Consider the following 20,686-nt stretch of genomic DNA (forward strand, 5'->3'; position numbering starts at 1 on the left):
TGAGAAATGAAAGTTCTGAAATAAAAGAGGATAAGCGGAAGGGTACGGGTTTTATATTGGGTTACCCGCCTCCACAAATTTTGGGCAAACCGGAGATTCTCATTTCTTTCAGATCTTAACTTTGGGTTCTTAGCCCAATCCTGATGTTTCATTCAAAAAAGAAAAGGGTAAACTATCCAAAATAATCACTTTTACCTCATAAGTATTCACATTTAGCTATAAATTTTAGGCTTAATGCACTTTTAAGTGGCTAAACTATACCTCATAATATAACTTGATGACTAAATAACTTTTCACTAAAAGAAGGTGCATAACATTACAACCGTAATCATTTTAGGAGTATGGGTCCATAATCGCCGTTAAATTTGATCATTAAGTGACACGTGTCACATAGACTAATATTATAATTAAAAAAACAAATTTTTCTTAAATCTTTAAAAAACCTAAAACTTTGGGGAAAAACTCAATTTTAATCCTTAAAGTCCTTAATCTTTCCCGTCACCGGCGAAACCTCACCGAACCAAGCTGCTACCATTATCGATCAGCATTCTCTAACCGTTTTTGGTATCCACCATTGCCATCGTCGGCATCATCGTCGTCCCGCGACCAAACCCCGACCATTGGTTCACCCTCATCGACTGTCGTTCAACAGAAATCATTAGTGACCACTTGATTCACCTCGTCTCCGATCTCAGCCATCGTCAACACGTGATTGTCACCGTCAATGACATCTAAAATGTATTCTTGCTCTGGTCAAAACCCTATCAATCACACCCTGTGAATCGCCGTCAAATGCCATGGAGAACATCACAAAGTTCCATCGGAAACCCAGGGTTTTTTTCAAAAAATGGATTTTTTTTAAATTATAATATTTTATTTTAAAAAAATAAAAAATTTAAAATTTTTAAAAGCTTGACACATGTCAAATAACGGTCGAATTTAACGACCATGCACCTAAACGTATAACTGGAAAAACGTAAGGCACCTACTTTTAGCGAAAAATTCCTTAGACACCAAATCATAGTTCGATGTATAATTTAGGCACTTAAAAGTGTATTAAGCCTAAATTTTAAAACAAGTAAGATTTTGTGTTGTTTTATAACATTTTAGTCAACTAACGTTTAATGTGATGACGTGATAAAATGGTTAATTTTTAATTTTATCGTTGAAAATCATATATAATATTAACTTGACCTATAAATTTAGATAAAATATCAATTTAACTCATAAAAATTTGATAAAATATCAATTTAACTCTTGAATCAGACCAAAGTCCCTCTTCATCTTTCACCACTATCATTAGTTATTGTTGGTCGTCATTGGTTGTTATCACCGTTGGCCATTGGACCCTATTCAGTTTACTCTTTTTTAATTTTTTTAGATGTGAATTTGATGTCTATTTCATAAAAAAAAATGTCTCAAATTCCATGAATTTCACTTAGAATCCTTTATTTCTTTTAAAATTAAATCATAATAATAAATAAAAATGTTAGACTAAAGTATGAAAAATAAAAATAAATAGATGCCAAATTCATATTAAATAAATATTTTAGGGAATAAACAAAATCTAAAAAATTTAACATATTATTTACCATTTTCATCAAAATTAGTCGGATACAGTTATTAAACGCTAATGTAGAACGCGAGAGAAAAATCCTAGCATAGGTATTATCGACAACAATAAGTTTCTCAACAACCATTGAGGTCGGCCACTGAAACCTTCGACGAACATAGACGTACCGTCGGTCTTGGAAAGACCAGGGTCCCCAATATTAATCGACGACCAACAGGCATAAAAAAAGCAAGACCAGAAATGAGTTATACGCCAGATAACCCCGTACAAACAGACTTTAATATGGTCTATGAGGAAGAAAGTAAAGATTCACAAGACCGGTTTACAAAGACAGCGAATCCTTTATTGAGCGGTGAGAAACCATCTTATGCATCCATGGCAGCCAAGAATACTTCACCAGACCAAAAGGAAAATCTCGGCTTCAACCTTGACGTAAACGAGGTGGTAGTATTAGAAGAAGATTGCAAAATTGATGATTCTGATTCATTTCCCACGATCAAGTTCTCTGAAAGAGTCCGTGATCAAATCGATAAAAGTATGAGCAACACCATGATAGTTCACCTTCTTGGCCGATTAATAGGATACAAAATCCTTCATGATAGAATCCATGCATTAAGATGACCTCGAGGAAAAATCCAATTAGTCGAACTTGATAACAATTATTACTTTGTCAAATTCGAAGACAAAAGGGATTATACGGATGTTTTTACCAGGTGACTGTGGACGATCTATGGGAACTACTTAACAGTTCAACCATGGAGCAGGAATTTCTTGACATCTATAAGGCACCCCTCCCATGTTGTAGTATTGATTCGTCTTCCTAGATTACCTTACCGCTACTGCAAAGCTTTATTTCGAATAATTGCGGGCATAGTAGGTCAAGTAATAAAAATTAAGGCATAACGCAACAAATTTACTCTTAATGTTTGACAGTAATGTCTGGAACATATTACCCATGTTCTTTTTTTTGGAACATATTACCCTCTAGCATTTCATCTTGGGTAAAATATTCACCCTCAATAGATGAAAATTGGTAGTCAACTGACGGCTAACGTCTGGAGCTGACTTAGCAAGCACATGTGGAGGGAGATGCTGTCGTGACATGTTCAGATCATAGTAGATGATGACGCAGTAGATCCATGTGAATTAAATATTGACGTGATAGATCTATGTGAACTAAATACTAATGTGGTAAATCCATGTGAACTAAATACTGACACGGCATGTCTAGGTGTGATATCACGTTAGCAATTTTTTTAAAAATTAATTAATAATACAAATTACTTTTTTACTAAATTAATAATAACCAATCACATATTACCACGTGACACATGAGATTTCTTTTATTAAATTAAGAAAGACGGGATTAAACTTCCAAAAGAATGCACCCATGTGATTTGAACCTCGATTTAATGGATAAAAAGCTTAACACCTAACCACCAAGGTAAGTTACTTAAAGGTTATGGTTAGGTTAATAACATTATTTAGAGTATATTGTATCAATCAAAACCATCACACTAGACCAGCACAAGCATTTTTCTTTTTAAAATTTGAGTTAAATTTAAATTGTTAGAATTATTTGAGTTAATTTAAATTCATATTTTAAATTTTAATTAATTTTAAATTTTTAGACTTTAAATAAAAAATAAAAGAATTTAATTTTTATTTTAAGTTTATTTTTATTAAATTTAAATTACATATTCTCCAATTACAAATATTTTTTATAATTTATCTTTTAATATTTTAATTTTATTTAGTTTCTTATGACTAAAATTATTTATTAATTTATTAATATTAATTCTATTTAAGACTAAATAAAAATATAATTAATATTAAGAAAATTTATTAAATAACTTTTCTTATTATTAATTGTTTTGGACATAAGATTAAATAAACAACATAATTAATATTTTAATTTTGTCTTATGACTAAAATTATTTATTAATTTTTCTTATGACTAAATTATTTATTAATTTTTCTTATGATTAAAAATTATTTATTTATTTTTCTTAGTATTAATTCTTGTGGACATAAGACTAAATAAAAAATATTATAAGAAAAATTAATAAATAATATTAGTCGACTAAATTAAATAAGATTAAAAGATTAAATTATAAAAATATTTATAATTAGAGAATATGTAATTTAAATTTAATAAAATTAAACTTAAAATAAAAGATTAAATTATTTTATTTTTTATTTAAAGTATAAAATTTTAAAATTAATTAAAATTTAAAATATGAGTTTAAATTGACTCAAATAATTCTAACAATTTAAATTTAACTCAAATTAAAAAAAAAAAGTGTTTTTGTTGGTTTAGTGTGTGGTGGTTTTGATGGCTACAATATACTCTAAATAATGTTATTAGCTTAATAATAATATCTAAATGACTTGGTTTTGTGGTTAGGTGTTAAGCCTTTTGTCCATTAGACCTAGGTTCAAATACCATTAGGTGCAAACTTTTGGAGGTTAAAACTCTATTTTCTTAATTAATAAAATATTAATGTGGCATCATATGTGGACATGCTACATCATCATTTAGTCTACGTGGATTTGTCATGTCATCATCTACTAGATGTACGAAAATTTGAATTCGAGAGGAAGGGATGCGTGATTTACCTTGGTTCTTGAAAAAAATAGTAATTCGATAGTGCAGTCACGAACAGTTCGAATCATAAGCCTCCATGAGATCTTTTCGGCCTCTACTCAGTTCACCCGGTTGAGAGCAAATATCTTTTTTCTTCTCAAAACTATTTTTGAGATTTTTTGTCTAAAAGTGTTGAAGTGGTTGCTAGACCATACTTACCATTTTATCTCAAGTTACCCTAACGCTTAGGGTTTTTACTTCAAATTTATTTATTCATAATTTTATTATTCCGAACTTGTTTCTATTAATATGAATCATAATCATAATTATATTCTTTTAATATTTTTATTAAATTCGGGGTAATTAAAAATTATATGTATGTATCAAATATATATATTAACTTCAATTATATACTTCATTCATGTACAATAAAATTGTACAATTATAACTCGTTTAATATTTGCTCATTTTAACCCTCAGGTGTGACCCTACAGGTTCATGTAACATTAGTAGTAATTATTAGAACCATTCTAATATTAAAGACAATGAGTGACAACTAGCAGTATATCATTGTCATTTAATTTACAAGAAGTCATAATTCGACATAACATCTCCGTGACTAACTCTTTTATGTATTATATCCTTTTGTCCTTTATATCTAGAATAGACACAAGTTTTGGACTAGTCACACTTGTATAGCCAATCTATTATTTCTTCATATCTAGAGTAGACTACAATAAACAAACAATCTTGTGATATCTCATATTAACTTATTTGAGCATGGTCATGTATTTCTAGTCTCACTCAATCAACCTGTGATATAGTTCCTATTATGTAGGAAGGACAAATCATATCTTGATAATTTACACCCCACTACATAATCGTGATATGTTCAACACCAGTCTTTATAGTGCAACCAATTACGGAGCATGTTAAACTGTATCAAAACATGCAATAATATATGTTGAGATAGTAATGATCTCAAGTCTGAGGATCATACATATTGTCATCACTATGAGCATTGTTGTGATTGTCACATAATAATCCAAGACATATACTAATAGCGGGTCAATCCAATATGTTATTTTCTAACAACATACTCATGTACCAATTTTGACATCTCAATGTCAATGACAACTAGTTGTCATCAACAAACTCCATGTTAGCTTTGAACGTATTATTATTGTCCATACCCATAATAATATTTGGACTAATGATCTTTAATATTAATCATATTATTATATAGACTTTATCATCTTTCAGTTTATTTGACACTGATTAGTGCTTAAATTATACATTATTTTGTGATTAATTACTCATTGATTAGCTATTTTAAGTTGCTAACTTGGGCCTTTTCATTCATTTTCAATGTAGGCAGTAGATTTCAGAAACGTTGCTAAAACTGATGAAAAATTGTGCAATTGTTTTTATTTTCTGGAATCATGACTGGATTATTAGGCATGACTTGGGGCACAACTTTGCTGACGTGGCATCTAGTCAGCAGCTTCTAGAAGGTTTAGTCAACAGTGGCAATGAAGACCAAAGACTCAGCCGAATATTTGAATTAAAATTAGGATTTATTTTATTTTTATTTTTATTTTAGGAATTATCTTTTTAATTTTAAATTTATCTTTTAGGGGTTTTTAGGACTATAAATATCCCATTAGGGGAAGGCTCAATTCATCACTGAGATCATTCACTCTTGAACTCTCTTGTTTCTTTCTTTCTTTAGATTTATAAAAGTTTTCTTTCGTTTTATTTTATTTTACTTTATTTTCTTTTAAAATGCTAAGTATGGTTTCTACCATAGCCAAAGGCTAAAGCGATGACTTAATTCAATTTGTGAGAATTAAAAAGCACCTCATACCCTTTCGGGTTAAATTCTCAATTTTCTGGAAACTAGATTGGCGACCAGTCTTTCTTAAAATCAAAACACTTTCACTTTAAAAATAGATTTTGGCTTGGATGTTGTTATGGTTTAAGGTTGGGATTATAGAATCAATTGATTCGAATTCCCTTCAACACACTTAGTGATGGCACACTAAGGGAAATTGGGACCGAGTTCGACTTTAATAGAGAAAGCATAATTCGAGTCGGATTTTTCCAAGCGCTTTTAAACTGTTTTGAATTAATAGCGATAGTCGAAGTTAATTCGAAAAAGGATTGAGATTCCTAAAATATATTTGGGAAAATCAATCACCAAAGATAAAAAATGAGCTACAAGGTTGAACCTTGCCGACTCAAACCGGAATTTAACCAGAGGAAAAATCTTATTCAAGGATCTATTGGAATATAAAGCACGCGAAAGCCTGAGGCTGATTTCATCATATTGGTTTTAAATCTAAATTTATGTTCTTTAATTCTTTTATTTTCTTTACAAATCTTTCTATCAAACACCTCCCCCTTTTACTTGCAATTTTTCCTAGATCAAAGATCATGAACAATCGTTTCAACATCTTCCTTAGTCCCTATGGATCGACCCTTACTCTCTCTGTACTATTATATTTTATTTTTATTGAGATTAAGGCTAAATTTATTTGACATCAAAATGACACTTTGTCAAATTGGAGCTGTTGCTGGGGATTTCGACAAAAGTTACTAATTTAGTTTGTTTTTTTTTTATTTATGACCAGGTCATATCCCAAAGAGCTAGTAGATTTTGAACCTGAGATCGAAACGCTGGCATAGAGACTACAAGAACTAACACTTCGGGAAAGAAGGAAACAACAAGAAGTACAATACCAAGAACAATCAGATCCGAATCCTGAAGCATCGTCTAACGCCAATACATGTGAAGAAGAAATACCCAACACCATTGTAAACTTTGAATTGCATTTCACTCCAACAACATCTGAACGGATGGACAATCGCACGATCCGAGAATTAACCTCAGCTCCAGCGGTCCAACTACCCCTTTGCATCAGCTTTCCTGAAGGCAAAACTCTGTTTCAACTAAAGACGTAGCTCATTCATCTTCTTCCTACCTTCAATGGTCTTCCAAATGAAAGTCCACATAAACATTTGGCAAAATTCCACTTAATCTATTCAAGCATGAAACCACAGGGAGTTTCTAACGACCAAATTAAATTGAGAATTTTTTTTCATTTTCTTTATATGATTTAGCTAAAGAGTGGTTATAATAATTACCTCCAAATTCAATAAATACATGGGCTGATTTAAATCAAATCTTTCTTGAAAGATTTCATTTTGGGAATTAAACAAAAAGATGGAGAGTCATTTTATGACTATCAGGAAAGATTTAAGAAGTTATGTGCAAGCTTTTTGCAACATGATTAACTGAGCAAACACTTATCCAGTATTTCTACGAAGGGCTTCTTCCCTTAGAGATGAAAATGGTCGATGTTGCTAGCGTAGGATCTCTCGTCAACATGACACCAAAGGCAACAAAGGAATTAATTTCAACAATGGCGGCGAATTCACAACAATTTTCAAGTGAACCCAGCCAACGGGTTCATGAGATAAGTGTTATTTCAATTGAAAATAAATTAGATAAACTTACTGAAGTATTTAATTTGCTTGTTACAAGAAAAATTGGAGTAGCAAGGCTATACAAAATATGCATGATGCCATATCATTCGACGGATTGCTGCCCGATGTTACAAGAAGAAACTAGCGCCAAAATTAACACCATGGGGAACTTTCCAAGACCTCCCCAAAAGCCTTATAACACATACGCCAACACATACAATCCATGGTGGAGAGATCATCCAAACTTGAGCTATGAACTAAATTCCAAACCAAATCAAGCCTATCAACTGAGGCCACCCCTACAACAACCTTATCAACCGCAGAAATCATCGCTTGAATCGATCATCGAGCGGTTGACTCTATCCTAGGAGAAGTTCCAGAATCACACTAAAGCCCATTTGTAAGAGTTTGATAAACAAATGAGTCAATTAGCACAAGTCGTGGGGTGATTAGAGTCACAAGGGATGCTACCATCTCAAACTGAGCCGAATCCAAGAGAGAATGTTAGCATCATCACCCTTCGGAGTGGTACTATTATCGCACCTGAGATCCCAGAGAGGGGTGCTGCACAATCCTAAAAGAAAGAAGAAGAGCCAAGATCCCAGATGGAAGAAGAAGTAGTTGATGCAAACTCCAAAAGAAGAAGTGAAGTTGGTACATAATCCTAAAGAAAAAAAGAATGATGAATCACAAGTCTATTATGCACCATCTCCTTTTGTCGTTCCACCTTCTTTTCCCGAAAGATTCATAAAAAAGACAAACAATCCGAGGAGAAAGAAATCTTGGATGTATTTCGGAAAGTAGAAATAAATATTCCGCTTCTTGAAGTAATCCGGAAGGTGACGAGGTATGCCATATGCCTTAAACATCTCTACATTAATAAAAGATGACTTATGGAAAATGATAAAATAAATTTAGGGGAGAACATATCAGCAGTTTTCCAACGACAACTTCCAGCGAAGTATAAAGACCAATATATGTTCATAATACCTTGTAAAATTGGCGAGGTTAAAATCAAGCGAGCTATGTGCGATCTAGGAGCCTCTATCAGTGTAATGTCTCTTTTTGTCTATAATTTAATTTCCACCGAGCCTTTGAAGGAGACAAGAGTTAAACTTTAGCTCGTCGATAGATTGATTATCTATCCTGAATGACTCCTAGAAAAATGTTCTAGTAGAGGTAAACGACTTAATTTTCCCTACTGATTTTTATGTGATTGATATGAAAAATTATCGTAGCAACACTGGTTTTAGAATCCTCCTTGGTCGTCCCTTTTTGAACACGAGAAATGCAAAAGTTGACGTTCGAAACGATATTCGTACTATGGAGTTCGACGGTGAGATCGTAAAATTTGGTGTTTATAAATCAATGAGATATCCGGATAACATGCATAGTATTAATTTTGTTGGCGTTATTGAACCTGTTGATGATGAATCTAACTTTGTTGATGATTTATCCAGGAAATCGGATGATAAAAAAGATGAATCCAGATAGTTGAAAAATATTTTATCTGATGAATTTGATTTGCGCCAAGTTCCATCTAAGTCTAAAGTTTTACTTTCCCTTTTGCATGCACAAAAAATAAAGTCGAAACCTTCATGGGAGCGCTTGAAGAACTCAATTTTTAGTAAAAAAATATATGTTGATGGCCGTTAGTTTCGACAAGATTTTAAAAATGGGAAAGATCCAAAAAAAATCTTTATGAGACTTTTCGAATTTCTCATAAGGGATTGCTTAGTCGGAAGAAGTGAGTGAAGTGGAAATGTTTATCGCAGAACCTGTAGTCTGAACCAGATCATCAAGCTAAACGACGTTAAATAAAGCGCTTTAATGGGAGACAATCCATTTTTCTTTTCATTTCTTTGCTTTCTTTTTTTCTCGATAATTTATTTCATTTTCATTTTTCTTTAATTTTCAAGTAGCCCGGTATTTTTGAATAGGCTTAAATGGAGTCGGATCTGGTGTTTTTAATCGAACAGTGAAGCAAATTTTTGCTTACGAAGAATGAGCACTAGCGCATGTAGCTTTGAAATTCACCACTACCTCACGTGCTTTATATGTTTGCTAAACCCAAAGTAAAACTCATTTCATCACCCTGGTGCACATTAGCTTTTCCCTTTTATCATCTCAGGTGCGTTTTACCAAACTCCAAATTTACAATTCATTTGGTTTGTAATCTGCCACCCAGATTTGACCAAATTAAAACCCTTTCTTTTATTTCCCCCACCACCTTTTCCATGAACTTTGGGCCCCACATCTTTATCATTTTCTTCCTTTTCCCACGTGATTCTAGAAAATCCCAATTAATTCATTCTTTTTCACCTTTTACCCTATTAGTCGTGCATCTCACCTCATTCCTTTAATATTTATTTGCTTCGACAAAATAGTCGCACGACCCCAAGTACCAAACTAGCAGTCGAACTTCATCATTGTACCTTTGCAGCCGCTCATCCTCATTTGGGCTGATCGATCTAATGCTACCACTCCTCTTTACGCCGCCCTTCAATTTTGCAAATCAACCACGAGCATCATACCCATTGCCAAATCAAAAATTTTGAGGTAAAAACAAGCTAAATTTTACTACCTATTACTAATGTGCTACACTTGGGCTTTGCAGAAAATTTTTAACGTGGGTACATCCTTTTACGGCTATTCTTTGGAACCATCCATCGACTTCATTTACTTTACAAGTGGCCGACATTAATCGAGGAGTATTTTCACCTTCTCTCTTTTGAATTTTATTTTTTTTATATTGGGACAATATGATTTTAAGTGATGGTAGAATTAGAAATAAAGTTAACTCTTGCTCATGTTTTGTGATTGAAATTGAGTTATTATTTTAGAATTGTTGATAATCTTGGTTGCCGATCTCTTGTTTGATTTAATTTCCTTGTGTTTCTTTGTGAATTCAATCTTGTTCTTGTTGAATTTAGGATGAAAGATAGCATGACATAACTAATTGATGAAAAATTTTCTTGGTAATTTCTGAATTTGTTGATTGAATTGGATACATGACTTAATTTAATAAACCTTTTGTTTGAGTTTTGAGCTTAATGAACATATTCTTGCTCTTTGTTTCAATTGAGTGTATTGAACTAATTGATTGCATTCTAGAATCTGTAACTCGATGCTTGTTAAGACTACACATTTTGATTATGATGCTTTAATGTGATAGAGGTATTAAGATTAAACCCATTTCTCTTCCCAAACAAAACAACCCTCCCTTTTATTTATTTTCTTCTTAGTGAACCATTTTTTAGCCTTATCCTTTTCCTTGTTCACTACATTTTTTAAACCAAAGCTGATTTTATTTTCCCCTCTTTTTGTTACCCTTTTTCAGGACAAAGGTGAGGTTACTCCAAAAAAAAAGTTGCCCGAAACAGTGAAGAATCGAACAAAATAGTCCATAAATTTACTCTATTCGAATAGTAGAAAAAACCATAGATTGATTCGAACAGTGCGAAAATTCAGTGCATTAAAATTCAAACAGTGCAATTTTGATTTTAATTAGCAATTATCATTATATATAATTAGATAAGAATTATATATATTTGTTTTAGTTTGAATGTGTTCCTTATTGTACTGATGATATGAGGATTTGTATCCCACACGAGTTAAGGGGCCCATTAGATGTTTGGATGGCAGTGGTCCCTCTGATCTGTTATGTGATTGTCGAGTGGCACCCTACTGATTGCGTGCTCCGACAATTTGGTTTTGTAAAATCAATTTCAGAAGCACCTCAAAATCTCGACGAGTTGCATAACACCGATCGATGTGGTAAAAAAGATTTGGATTGGCTGTTGAAGCATTATGAGTGGGTCATGATATGGGAGGATCGACGTCGGCGCATTCCCCATAGAGAACCAATTTATGTTGACCATTTGACGGTTGCAGATGGTTTTTACGAGTGGTTCAACAGTAACGGGAAACTATTCTTACTTTTCGAGGAAGCACAAGAAGGGAGCATTCATCGACGTCGACGGAGACATCCACCATCACAACCCCATCGTCTCTCAGCTCGTGGGCGGAGAGCAGGTGCTTTCAATTCGTCGTCAGCTGCAGCACCGAAACCTTCACAGTAGCCACTGTCTGCAACAATGTACACCCCACAACCAATTCATACGGCTCTGTATCCATATTAGATGTCGTCACCGCCGCATAGTTATATGACCCCTCCTGGATGATATTATGGTTCTATGTTTGCATATCTAACTTAGGGTTCATATATTGGTTATTTGGAGGGTCTAGCGTCACCATCGATGGTCGCCGCACAGACACCTCCTGTATAGTTTTCTCACTTATCGATGTCTGTCTTTTCTCAGGTTTCCCAGTTTTCTATGAGCGGGGTGGGATAGTCAGTCATATACCTCCAGAGTCCTTATTCGATGGAGGTGCTACATCGTCATCAGTTCCTCATCAACAAAATATATCTGCTCCTGATGACGACGACAACGACGACGATGGTGATGATGATGATGACAGTGAGGAGTCAGAACAAGTTATACGAAGAAATCCTCATCGAGACAGATAGTTATCTCCCTGCGGAACACATTCAAGATGCAGGCATGAATAGATTCATATATTTCATTATATTTGTATTTAATTTATTTAGAATAATAATTGTAATTTTTTTATTATTTATCATTTAATACTTAATTTATTTTGTTAATTTTTTTTATTACTTAATTCAAGCGAATGGTTTTATCATTTAATGCTTTGTAATCGCTTTTCTTGTTTATTAATTTTTTTACCTTTTATGACTTAAATTATTTTGTTTATTTTTTTAATTGAAGCGAATGAATTTATTATTTACTGAAATTTAATCCATTGTCTTGTATCATTTTCTTGTTTAATTAATCAGTGATGATGAAATGACATTAACTTAAAGTAAATATGAATTAAATTACAAGAACTATTTTTTGATAAACAACAACTACATTAAGCACAACATCAACGGTTACTTGATGACAAAAGAGATGGACATGATTTTCTACTGTGTCCTGGGTTTCTATAATGCCCACATCTTTTATTTTTTTCTAGATGTTTCTCGAATATCCATATCACAATGAATTCGAGTCGATTTTGGACGACCACAATCCCTCAATAAAGATGAATCTGGTACAATCGGAAGAAAATTCTGAACATCATTAGGGTATTTCTTATTACCTATGGGAAGAACTCAAATTCATATACCTTAAACACTTCTGATAGTAGGTATATGGGATCCACAAAACGATTATAGTCTTGACTGGTATACGAGCAAGCTGCTATGACATGAGAGCATAGATATTTCAGAGCTTGAAAAAACCCACAATCGCATCATCTGTCTCGTAGATTAACTCTTAACGAGTTAGCTTCAATCCCTTGAAGAGGTCGCGACATGTCTTTGACACTAAATAATTCATGCGTTCTAGAGAAGCTTGTTACAAACATTCCATTTGATGCAACAATTCTTCTTTGTAGATCTGTAACTAATCTAGGGTGATAGACATGACTGCTTTGCATCCATGTTTGAGCTTGCCCCCCGAGCTTCGCAAAAAACACTCCCAAAAGAAAATATGTAGTTTATACCAAAACCGTTATAGGTAAAGGACGTGCGCCCTTTAAGGTCGAATTGATTGCCTCAGGTAAGTTGGCTGTCATATGTCCATATCGATATCCACAATCATATTTATTTGTCCACATTTCTTTATTGATGAGGTTGATGTAATCGTATCATTCCTCGTTCTTCGCCCGTAAATCTTGAAGCATGAACTCAAATGTTTGAGGTAGTAGTTCGTAACCTGAGCATCAAATATAGAACTTACTAACTTTTTTTCTATAAAAAATGAAAATGATTGAAAGAAAAAAAAAATAACATTTTCACATACCATACGCACAAGTAACTGACGCTCATAATTCTTCTTGAACCTTCCATGATAGTTCGCAGCAATGTGTCAGATACAATACCTATGTTGGACATAATGTGGTTGCCACATTGGACCCAAAGACTCCATTGCTGCCCAGCTCCGTGATATGAAATGACGCTGATTTTTTCCCTCGTGATAACATGTGAGCGTAAGTTTCGGAGGAAAAAAGCCCGAGAATCTATATCTTCTCCTTCAACAAGGGTTAAAACAACTAGAAGAATGTTGCGATTACCATCTTAGACAACTTCCAATAGTAAAACTTGCTTGTATTTTCCATACAAGAATGTCCCTTAACCACATGCTTGCAGTATTTCATAGCATTAATGCATTATGGGTAAGTCCAAAAAAGCTTGTAGAATTGGCATCGATCGTGAAGAAATCTATCATTATGGAATGCATGGAAAGTTTCGAAGTTCATAATTGTCCCAGGATTCAACCTACACACTATCCTAAACCAACTTGGTAGTTCGTTGTAAGATGCATCCCATTCGCCGTGAAGTTTTTTAATCGCACTATGTTTTGCCATCCATGCTTTTCTGTATGAGACGGAATGCCCATACTGCAATTGTATAGCTGAAATCAACACATCAATAGCTATATGAGAGCTTTTTTTTACCATGAGCATGATGTCTTGGCAGATCATTTCAGAGTCCAAGTTGGGATGATATTGGTTGATCACTCCAGCACAACATGTGTGGGGACCGTTGTATATAGTCAGTTCCCATATATTGTTTTTTCTCTTCCTCTTTGATACACGAACCATCCAATTGCATTCGTTTTCACGTTGGACACAGTGGCAGACATACTTTTTGGTTCTAGAGCGATCGACTCTGGACTGAACAAAATAAAAAATATTGTAACTTTTAATTGCCATCATCGCTTCTTCTTTGCTTGAAAACTCCATTCCTAAATATAACTCACCATTAATTATTGATGAGTTAAATCCATAGTAACTGAGATTAGTCATATCCGAAAACTCTAGCCTGTATATTGCACCATAGTCAACTTCATACATGTGTGTTGGAGGTTCAGTGTGTACAACATTTGTGGGAACTTCATCTACATCGTCATCATCATCGGAGTCTATGTTGAACTGCGGTGATTCTGAGTAAACGAGTAGTCCAGTCTCAACACCATTCGCACCTGGCTCACGAAGCGGTTCTTCTGGTGGAGATGAGGGTTCCTCCACTCTATCCATATTTAGGTCGAACAACTTAGTACTTGCATTTCTTCCCCTTGAACTTGAAGGCATCTTGACATTGAGATCGAAAAAGCTTGCAGTAGAATGCCTCCCCCTGGAGCTTGAAGCCATCGTGTCAAATGGAAACTGCACAGATTGTTGCGTCGAGGGCATCTCCATATTTAGGTCAAATAAATTGGCAGATGAATGTCTTCCCCTTGAACTGGACACGATGTTGCCATACGGATTGTTTGTGGACCCATCTCGGTAAGGAGTTGCTGATGAATGTCTCCCCATTGAACTTGATAGGATGTCACCATGATGCGGATTTCCCATTATGGCGTTAAAATCATTACACATTACTGTAGTTGAGATGTCAACTTGATCAATTTGTTGAGCCACCCCATAGTGGGAGCATAATGACATACCCCGAACATCACACACTTCAACAAACTTTGCATACATCTCTGTATTGGTGTCTGAATAATTGTTTTGATAATCAACCATCATTGCAACATCATCATCGTTCGATAGTTCGATTGCTGTATAATTTAACGGAAACACTGATGTTGGAAATCTTTACTGAAGCGACGACAATCTTCTAGTACTTTCAACATGAACCTTCCTTGAAATCTTCGTTATCAGCTGCTCAAGAGTTATGTTTCTCTTAAAGGATATTTTAACAGAATGATTTGATTCGAACACACGTAGATTTCATCTTCCCAAATTTCTCCATCATAGTAAACAATAGCTGAAATTCGCGTCATTCTGAGAGTTTGAAAGATATACAATCTTATATATGCAAGCTGAAATAATCCTAATTAAATAAATATTGTATGAATTAAAATATAAAGTAATAAAATATTTAAAAATAAACGTAAATAATTTAAATAATATAATTTTATATTATTACCATATCAACAAAAATATTTCGACGTATGATCCGGCTTTCCAAATTTACAACCACAAAAGTTAATAGAAAATAATTATTACAATAATTTGTTTTCAAATAATCATATATAAAAATATTATATATTAAAAAAATTACCTTACTATGAAATATCGAACGAACTTGTGAAGCAAAGATAAGAGGAATTGATGGGTAATGTTCACGGGTTGATAGGGTCTTATTTATAGCCGAGGGAAAGTTTAAAAGCTGAGAAATTCGAATATAATTATACCATCCGCGTCTTTTTGCAAAGAGTGCTAGATAGGTAATATTTTCTCTAATGATATCTGACACGTAAATATAAAAAAGTAAGGTGATTTTTTGGTAAATACGGTGTAATTAATGGTGTACTTTACTCTTTAATTGACTTTTATTTTGTACTTACTACGGATGTGTTGGGGTAATTACGAAAAAGAAATCAAAGGCATGAATGTATTGTGATTGCTTTCATCTCGGAGTTTCTATCTCCCCTAAAACAATGGCATTTGAAGGAATTATTTAGTTGTCGTAGGGATCGCTTCTTGTAATGCAATCTCTCAAAGTTATTATTCTTGGTTTTTCATCAAGACTCGTCATGATTATAAGCGGCTGCAATGACAATAAGGTTGCTTTCTTCTTTCACTTTGCTTCTCCTTTTTCTTTTCTCAGAATCTCATTGTTACTAGTCTGCAAACAGACGAAAAGAGAATTGACTTGATCCTTTTTGTCAGAGATTCTTGAGGACTGCAATTTGCAAGCAACCCAATTGTGAGTCACAATTCTTTAAAGTTTCTTTTAGGCATTACAAAAAGAACAAAGCTCAAAACAAGGGACTACTTTACCATGAGATGCTCCGCTATGTACAAAACCCTAAGGAGGGATGGGTGAAAGCAAATACCAATGGTGTTGTTTGGCAGATGGCTTCGGCTACGAGAAGATTGTGGCCACTGGTTGGCTGGGCTTACTAAAAAAATTGGGCTGCTACTCAATCACTGTTACGAAATTTTGCAGCTCGCTTGGGGCATGGGAATCAGGCAGGTGCTCGATAAAATCAGATATCATGGAAATTGTGAAAAATTTTAAACTAAAAACTAACACTCGTCAAGAGTTCTCGCTCGTGGATTTGATCCATAAGCTACTTCAACATGAGTGAAAATTGGAATTTCAATTTGTGTCGACTCAAGGAAATATCGTAGCTAATTTATTAGATAGGTAGAGATAAAATGATAGAACGAGTGATCATAGACACTCCCCCTCTCCAGCAGGTTGTGTTGGTGCAAGTAGCTATGCAAGTCTCACCAAAATGTCCTTGTTAAACAAAAAAGGAAAGTATTCTATGGAATTGACATCTAAAGTAAAAAGTTGGACACACGATAAAATTTCATTAATCAAACAGCATCCCTTCAACAAAGTTTGACAAAATAGGATAATGAAAATGGGGCCAAGGAAAAGTAATTGGGAAAGGCATTCCCCAGTTGTATGTTCTTTTACCTTAAAACATGATCAACAAACATTACAAGCTATATAATTGCATACCTCGAATCCAGTTAGATCCAGCATATCTATATAAACATGTTTATGGCCTTACGAGCTAGAAGTAGGTACCCTCAGGAGGTTGTACCAGCTTTCGGTTATACGGGGCTGCCATTTCCTTCTTCAGCTGTGTCAGTATATCCTCCATGGAATACTCCCTCTGCCAATTAGCAAGAAGTCCTAACTTCTTCGGTTCCACCTGTTTCCATTGGATACAATCAAATCCATGTCACTAGTCATCACACATAACACTATAACAAAATAGACTTGCATGAATCATAATGCACCTGAAATGGTTAATCAATGAAATGCTTCATAAATTAACTGATTATTGGATCAAATGATGTTAACATTATTGGTATACCATTCCAGTTTCATGGTTAACACAAGTCATGTTGATCCTTGAATGAAAACGGACACTTGGGGGCTTCTCTGGATAATCTTTATCACAGAACAACTTCAGCTGATAGATTCGACCTTCATGTACAGTCTGAGAACATGAAAAATAAAAATCACGACAATTGCATGCACAAAATGATGGATTTCAAAAATACCCAGCAAAAACAATTGTTCACATCAAAATAAAGGAGAGCAGGGCTTCCAAAAATAAGGACTTTATGAGAATGCTAATTATTCGTGAAAAGAACTACATGAAAAGAATTACGAGTGACAATAAGATACTTGATGTTTTGAACTCAGAAGATTCATATATGATTGTTCACACAAACATAAAGTTTCCACTTAGGAACAACACCAAAATATATAATATGTTGACTAAAAATAAAGCAATTACATTGTGAGGACCAATTATGGTGCCAGTCCAAGAGCGCATGTAAATATCATCTCCATCATCCATTCCATAGCTTACAGTACCATCTCCAATACCTTTTTCTCCACGCTCAAGCTCCTCCAGCAATCTGAAGTTCCGAGGCACTGCAAAAAGAACTTATAATAATCAATAAAACTCATGATCCTTTTCACTAATAACATAAGAAGTCTTAGTTTTGGGATTAATGCCAAATAATTCCTATTTCCAGAGAAGGTTGAGAAAGGTAAATAATTTAAAGCCATAAAATCCTTTGAATCTCAATAATGTAAGCACAACTAGATTGCACAAGCATAGATGAGGCAGCTCCCAATGCATCATGTATATCAATATCACATCAGCACAAGGTTCCACTTATCGTGAAATAGTAACAGAAATTCCTTGCAATGCGATGGCAAAGACACTTAGCAGTGAAAATATTAAAAAAAAAAACTCTAATCCCCATTTATTACATTCTCCAGTGGTTCAATGTTCACATTCAATCCCTATTGATGTTTGAAGGTCCAAGTGGCATACAAAAGAAAATGAAGTACTAACAAATGAGTCCCAAATGATTAGTTATGGAAAGCTATCAATAAATCGACATGTTCAGTCCTCCAATATCGTAACCATTCATATAAGCTACGGATTAAACTATAGAAGCCAAAAGCAGCAATAGTTTTATATACCAAAATAACTTTAAAATTATCAAGGCCAATATCATGTGATTTTAAGAGATAAAAAGACATCGTAATTTCAAGCCAGGTTCTTTAATTCAAGATTTACATGATTCAATAATAATTATCAAAAAACCACAACAAACATTCATCAGGAACCTAAATCATTGAGAGGTAAACAGCCACAACAAAATACTTTGAATTGCTAATTAAATACTCAAACTGGACAAAAAAGCACACACTTTACATCGACTTTAACCATAATGCAGCCAGCCCGAAAACAGAAGTAAAAGTTAACAGCTACACAAAGCTTTAAATTAATTTCTTATCAGAGTCCAAATAAATTGACCAAACCCACAAATAATTACTGATTATACAGGAAAAAAACGATGAAACAACAAAAACTATGAAACCCATGAATGGAATCTACAAAAGATTAATAAAAAACGAAAGATGGAGTGAATAAATAAGAAGGCATAAAAAATAAAGAGAAAAATGAAGAGCCTGGATCGAAGAACGAACCCACGACACTCGATCCCCCTGAGCCAAGCGTCATTGATGGTTCACTGGAGGGCTTTGATAAATGGGTTTGGAGAGATCTGACGGAAAAGATAGAGAGAGAGGGAAAGATATCTAGAGAGATATGGTAGTCAGAGTCAAGAATCTGGTGAAATAATGACGGAGAATAAAGAGGACATTTTCTTACCTTTTATCGTTATTTTTCCATTATTAATATCATGTTAAAATTAACAAGATAAAATATACTAATAGTCTTTTATGTTTTTGATCTATTCAATTTTGATCATCAATTTATAAAAAATCAATTTTGATCCTTATTTTATCGTCTGTTTAGTTTTCGTCCATTACATTATCGATCTAACAAATTATGATCAAAGAAGCCAAGATAAACAAGACCAGGAAAACAAGGGGAAGATGAAGCCAAGATAAACAATACCAAGGTATCGATAACATGGTTGTAGTCAGTAATTATCGTTACATATCAGGTTGTTTCGATCACCTCTATCGTCATCATTGGGCTTCGAAACAATAATCTCATATCCCAATGTGTCAAAATTTGTCATCAGTAAGTATTCTTCTTCACCGTAATCATTTTTGATAGGTTACTGATAATAGTAAATTGGTCAAAGTCTCGTTGTCATCATTATCGTTGTTATTCAACTGCATGATTAAGTTGAGTAGAAGTATGGTGATGACTCTAACACCTGAAACAATTTGCAAATTTTGTTGTTGTTGTTAATCGTGTGTATGTATCGAAGTTGTCCTAAAAATACTGTGTTATCTGCAAATTCTTAACATCATAACATGGCGGGAACATAAATAGAATTCTAATAAGAATTGTTGTGTATCTATATAGGTCGATGGAGCTACTTTATTTATCTTTATGATAAAAACATGGATATGAGTATTGAAAAATGTAACTACTACAAAACAAAATGTTAGCACTGACTGAAAAATACAAAATAAAATAGCTAATTAAAACGATAACCATGTCGTGGTATTAATCACTATCTTAGGAGCGAATTCGTCTCGATGTGTGTAATCTCTACAATGAACGAACAATCCCATGAGGTTAGTACGACTCTCCAAATTTCATAGCCTGAAAGATGGAGTGAACTTTAATGGTACTACGCTTCTCTCAAAACTCAAAACAATCATCCAAATAGGTTTATGAAAACCAAATAGTGTTTCAAAGCAAATGATATTTGCTTATGAGATATATCTCAAAAGAGCAAAAATGCCCACTATTTATAGACTAAATAGTGATGGTAAAAGCGCCATTTACAAAGTAAAATTTAATTCTATTTAAAATAGAATTAAAAGGATTTAAAAATACCAACAATCAATTGGTCTAGTGGGATGAGACACTAGATCCCTTAAGCAAGGTCAAGGATTTGAATCCTGGCGTTTACGAATGGAGCGAACTGGTTTGGGAGGGTTGCTCTAGTCTCTGCAGTACCCGATTTGGATTAGTCGGTCAATAGAT

General features: G+C 33.8%; 1 protein-coding gene across 1 annotated transcript; it reads right to left on the minus strand.

Moving 5' to 3' along the window:
• Positions 1–17,028: 17,028 nt before the first annotated feature.
• Positions 17,029–19,369, minus strand: LOC120181698 (ubiquitin-conjugating enzyme E2 variant 1D-like). The gene is made up of 4 exons (XM_039186787.1): positions 19,204–19,369; positions 17,993–18,132; positions 17,564–17,689; positions 17,029–17,398 (listed from the first exon to the last, which is right to left on the minus strand). The coding sequence occupies exons 1-4, from the start codon at positions 19,235–19,237 to the stop codon at positions 17,258–17,260; spliced, it is 441 nt and encodes a 146-aa protein (XP_039042718.1). The 5' UTR covers positions 19,238–19,369; the 3' UTR covers positions 17,029–17,257.
• Between the last annotated feature and the right edge of the window lie 1,317 nt (positions 19,370–20,686).

This window comes from Hibiscus syriacus, unplaced genomic scaffold (assembly GCF_006381635.1).
Source record: "Hibiscus syriacus cultivar Baekdansim isolate YM2019G1 unplaced genomic scaffold, ASM638163v2 tig00003721_pilon, whole genome shotgun sequence".
Taxonomy (NCBI): Eukaryota; Viridiplantae; Streptophyta; class Magnoliopsida; order Malvales; family Malvaceae; genus Hibiscus; species Hibiscus syriacus.

What these genes read in the sequence shown, in the direction of transcription:
- LOC120181698 (XM_039186787.1), bottom strand. Translation starts at nt 19,237, where the DNA reads ATGACGCTTGGCTCAGGGGGATCGAGTGTCGTGG. An exon ending in CCATAATTGGTCCTCACAAT is followed by an intron (nt 17,690 to 17,992) that starts GTAATTGCTTTA and finishes TCATGTTCTCAG; the next exon opens with ACTGTACATGAAGGTCGAAT. An exon ending in TTAACCATGAAACTGGAATG is followed by an intron (nt 17,399 to 17,563) that starts GTATACCAATAA and finishes CAATGGAAACAG; the next exon opens with GTGGAACCGAAGAAGTTAGG.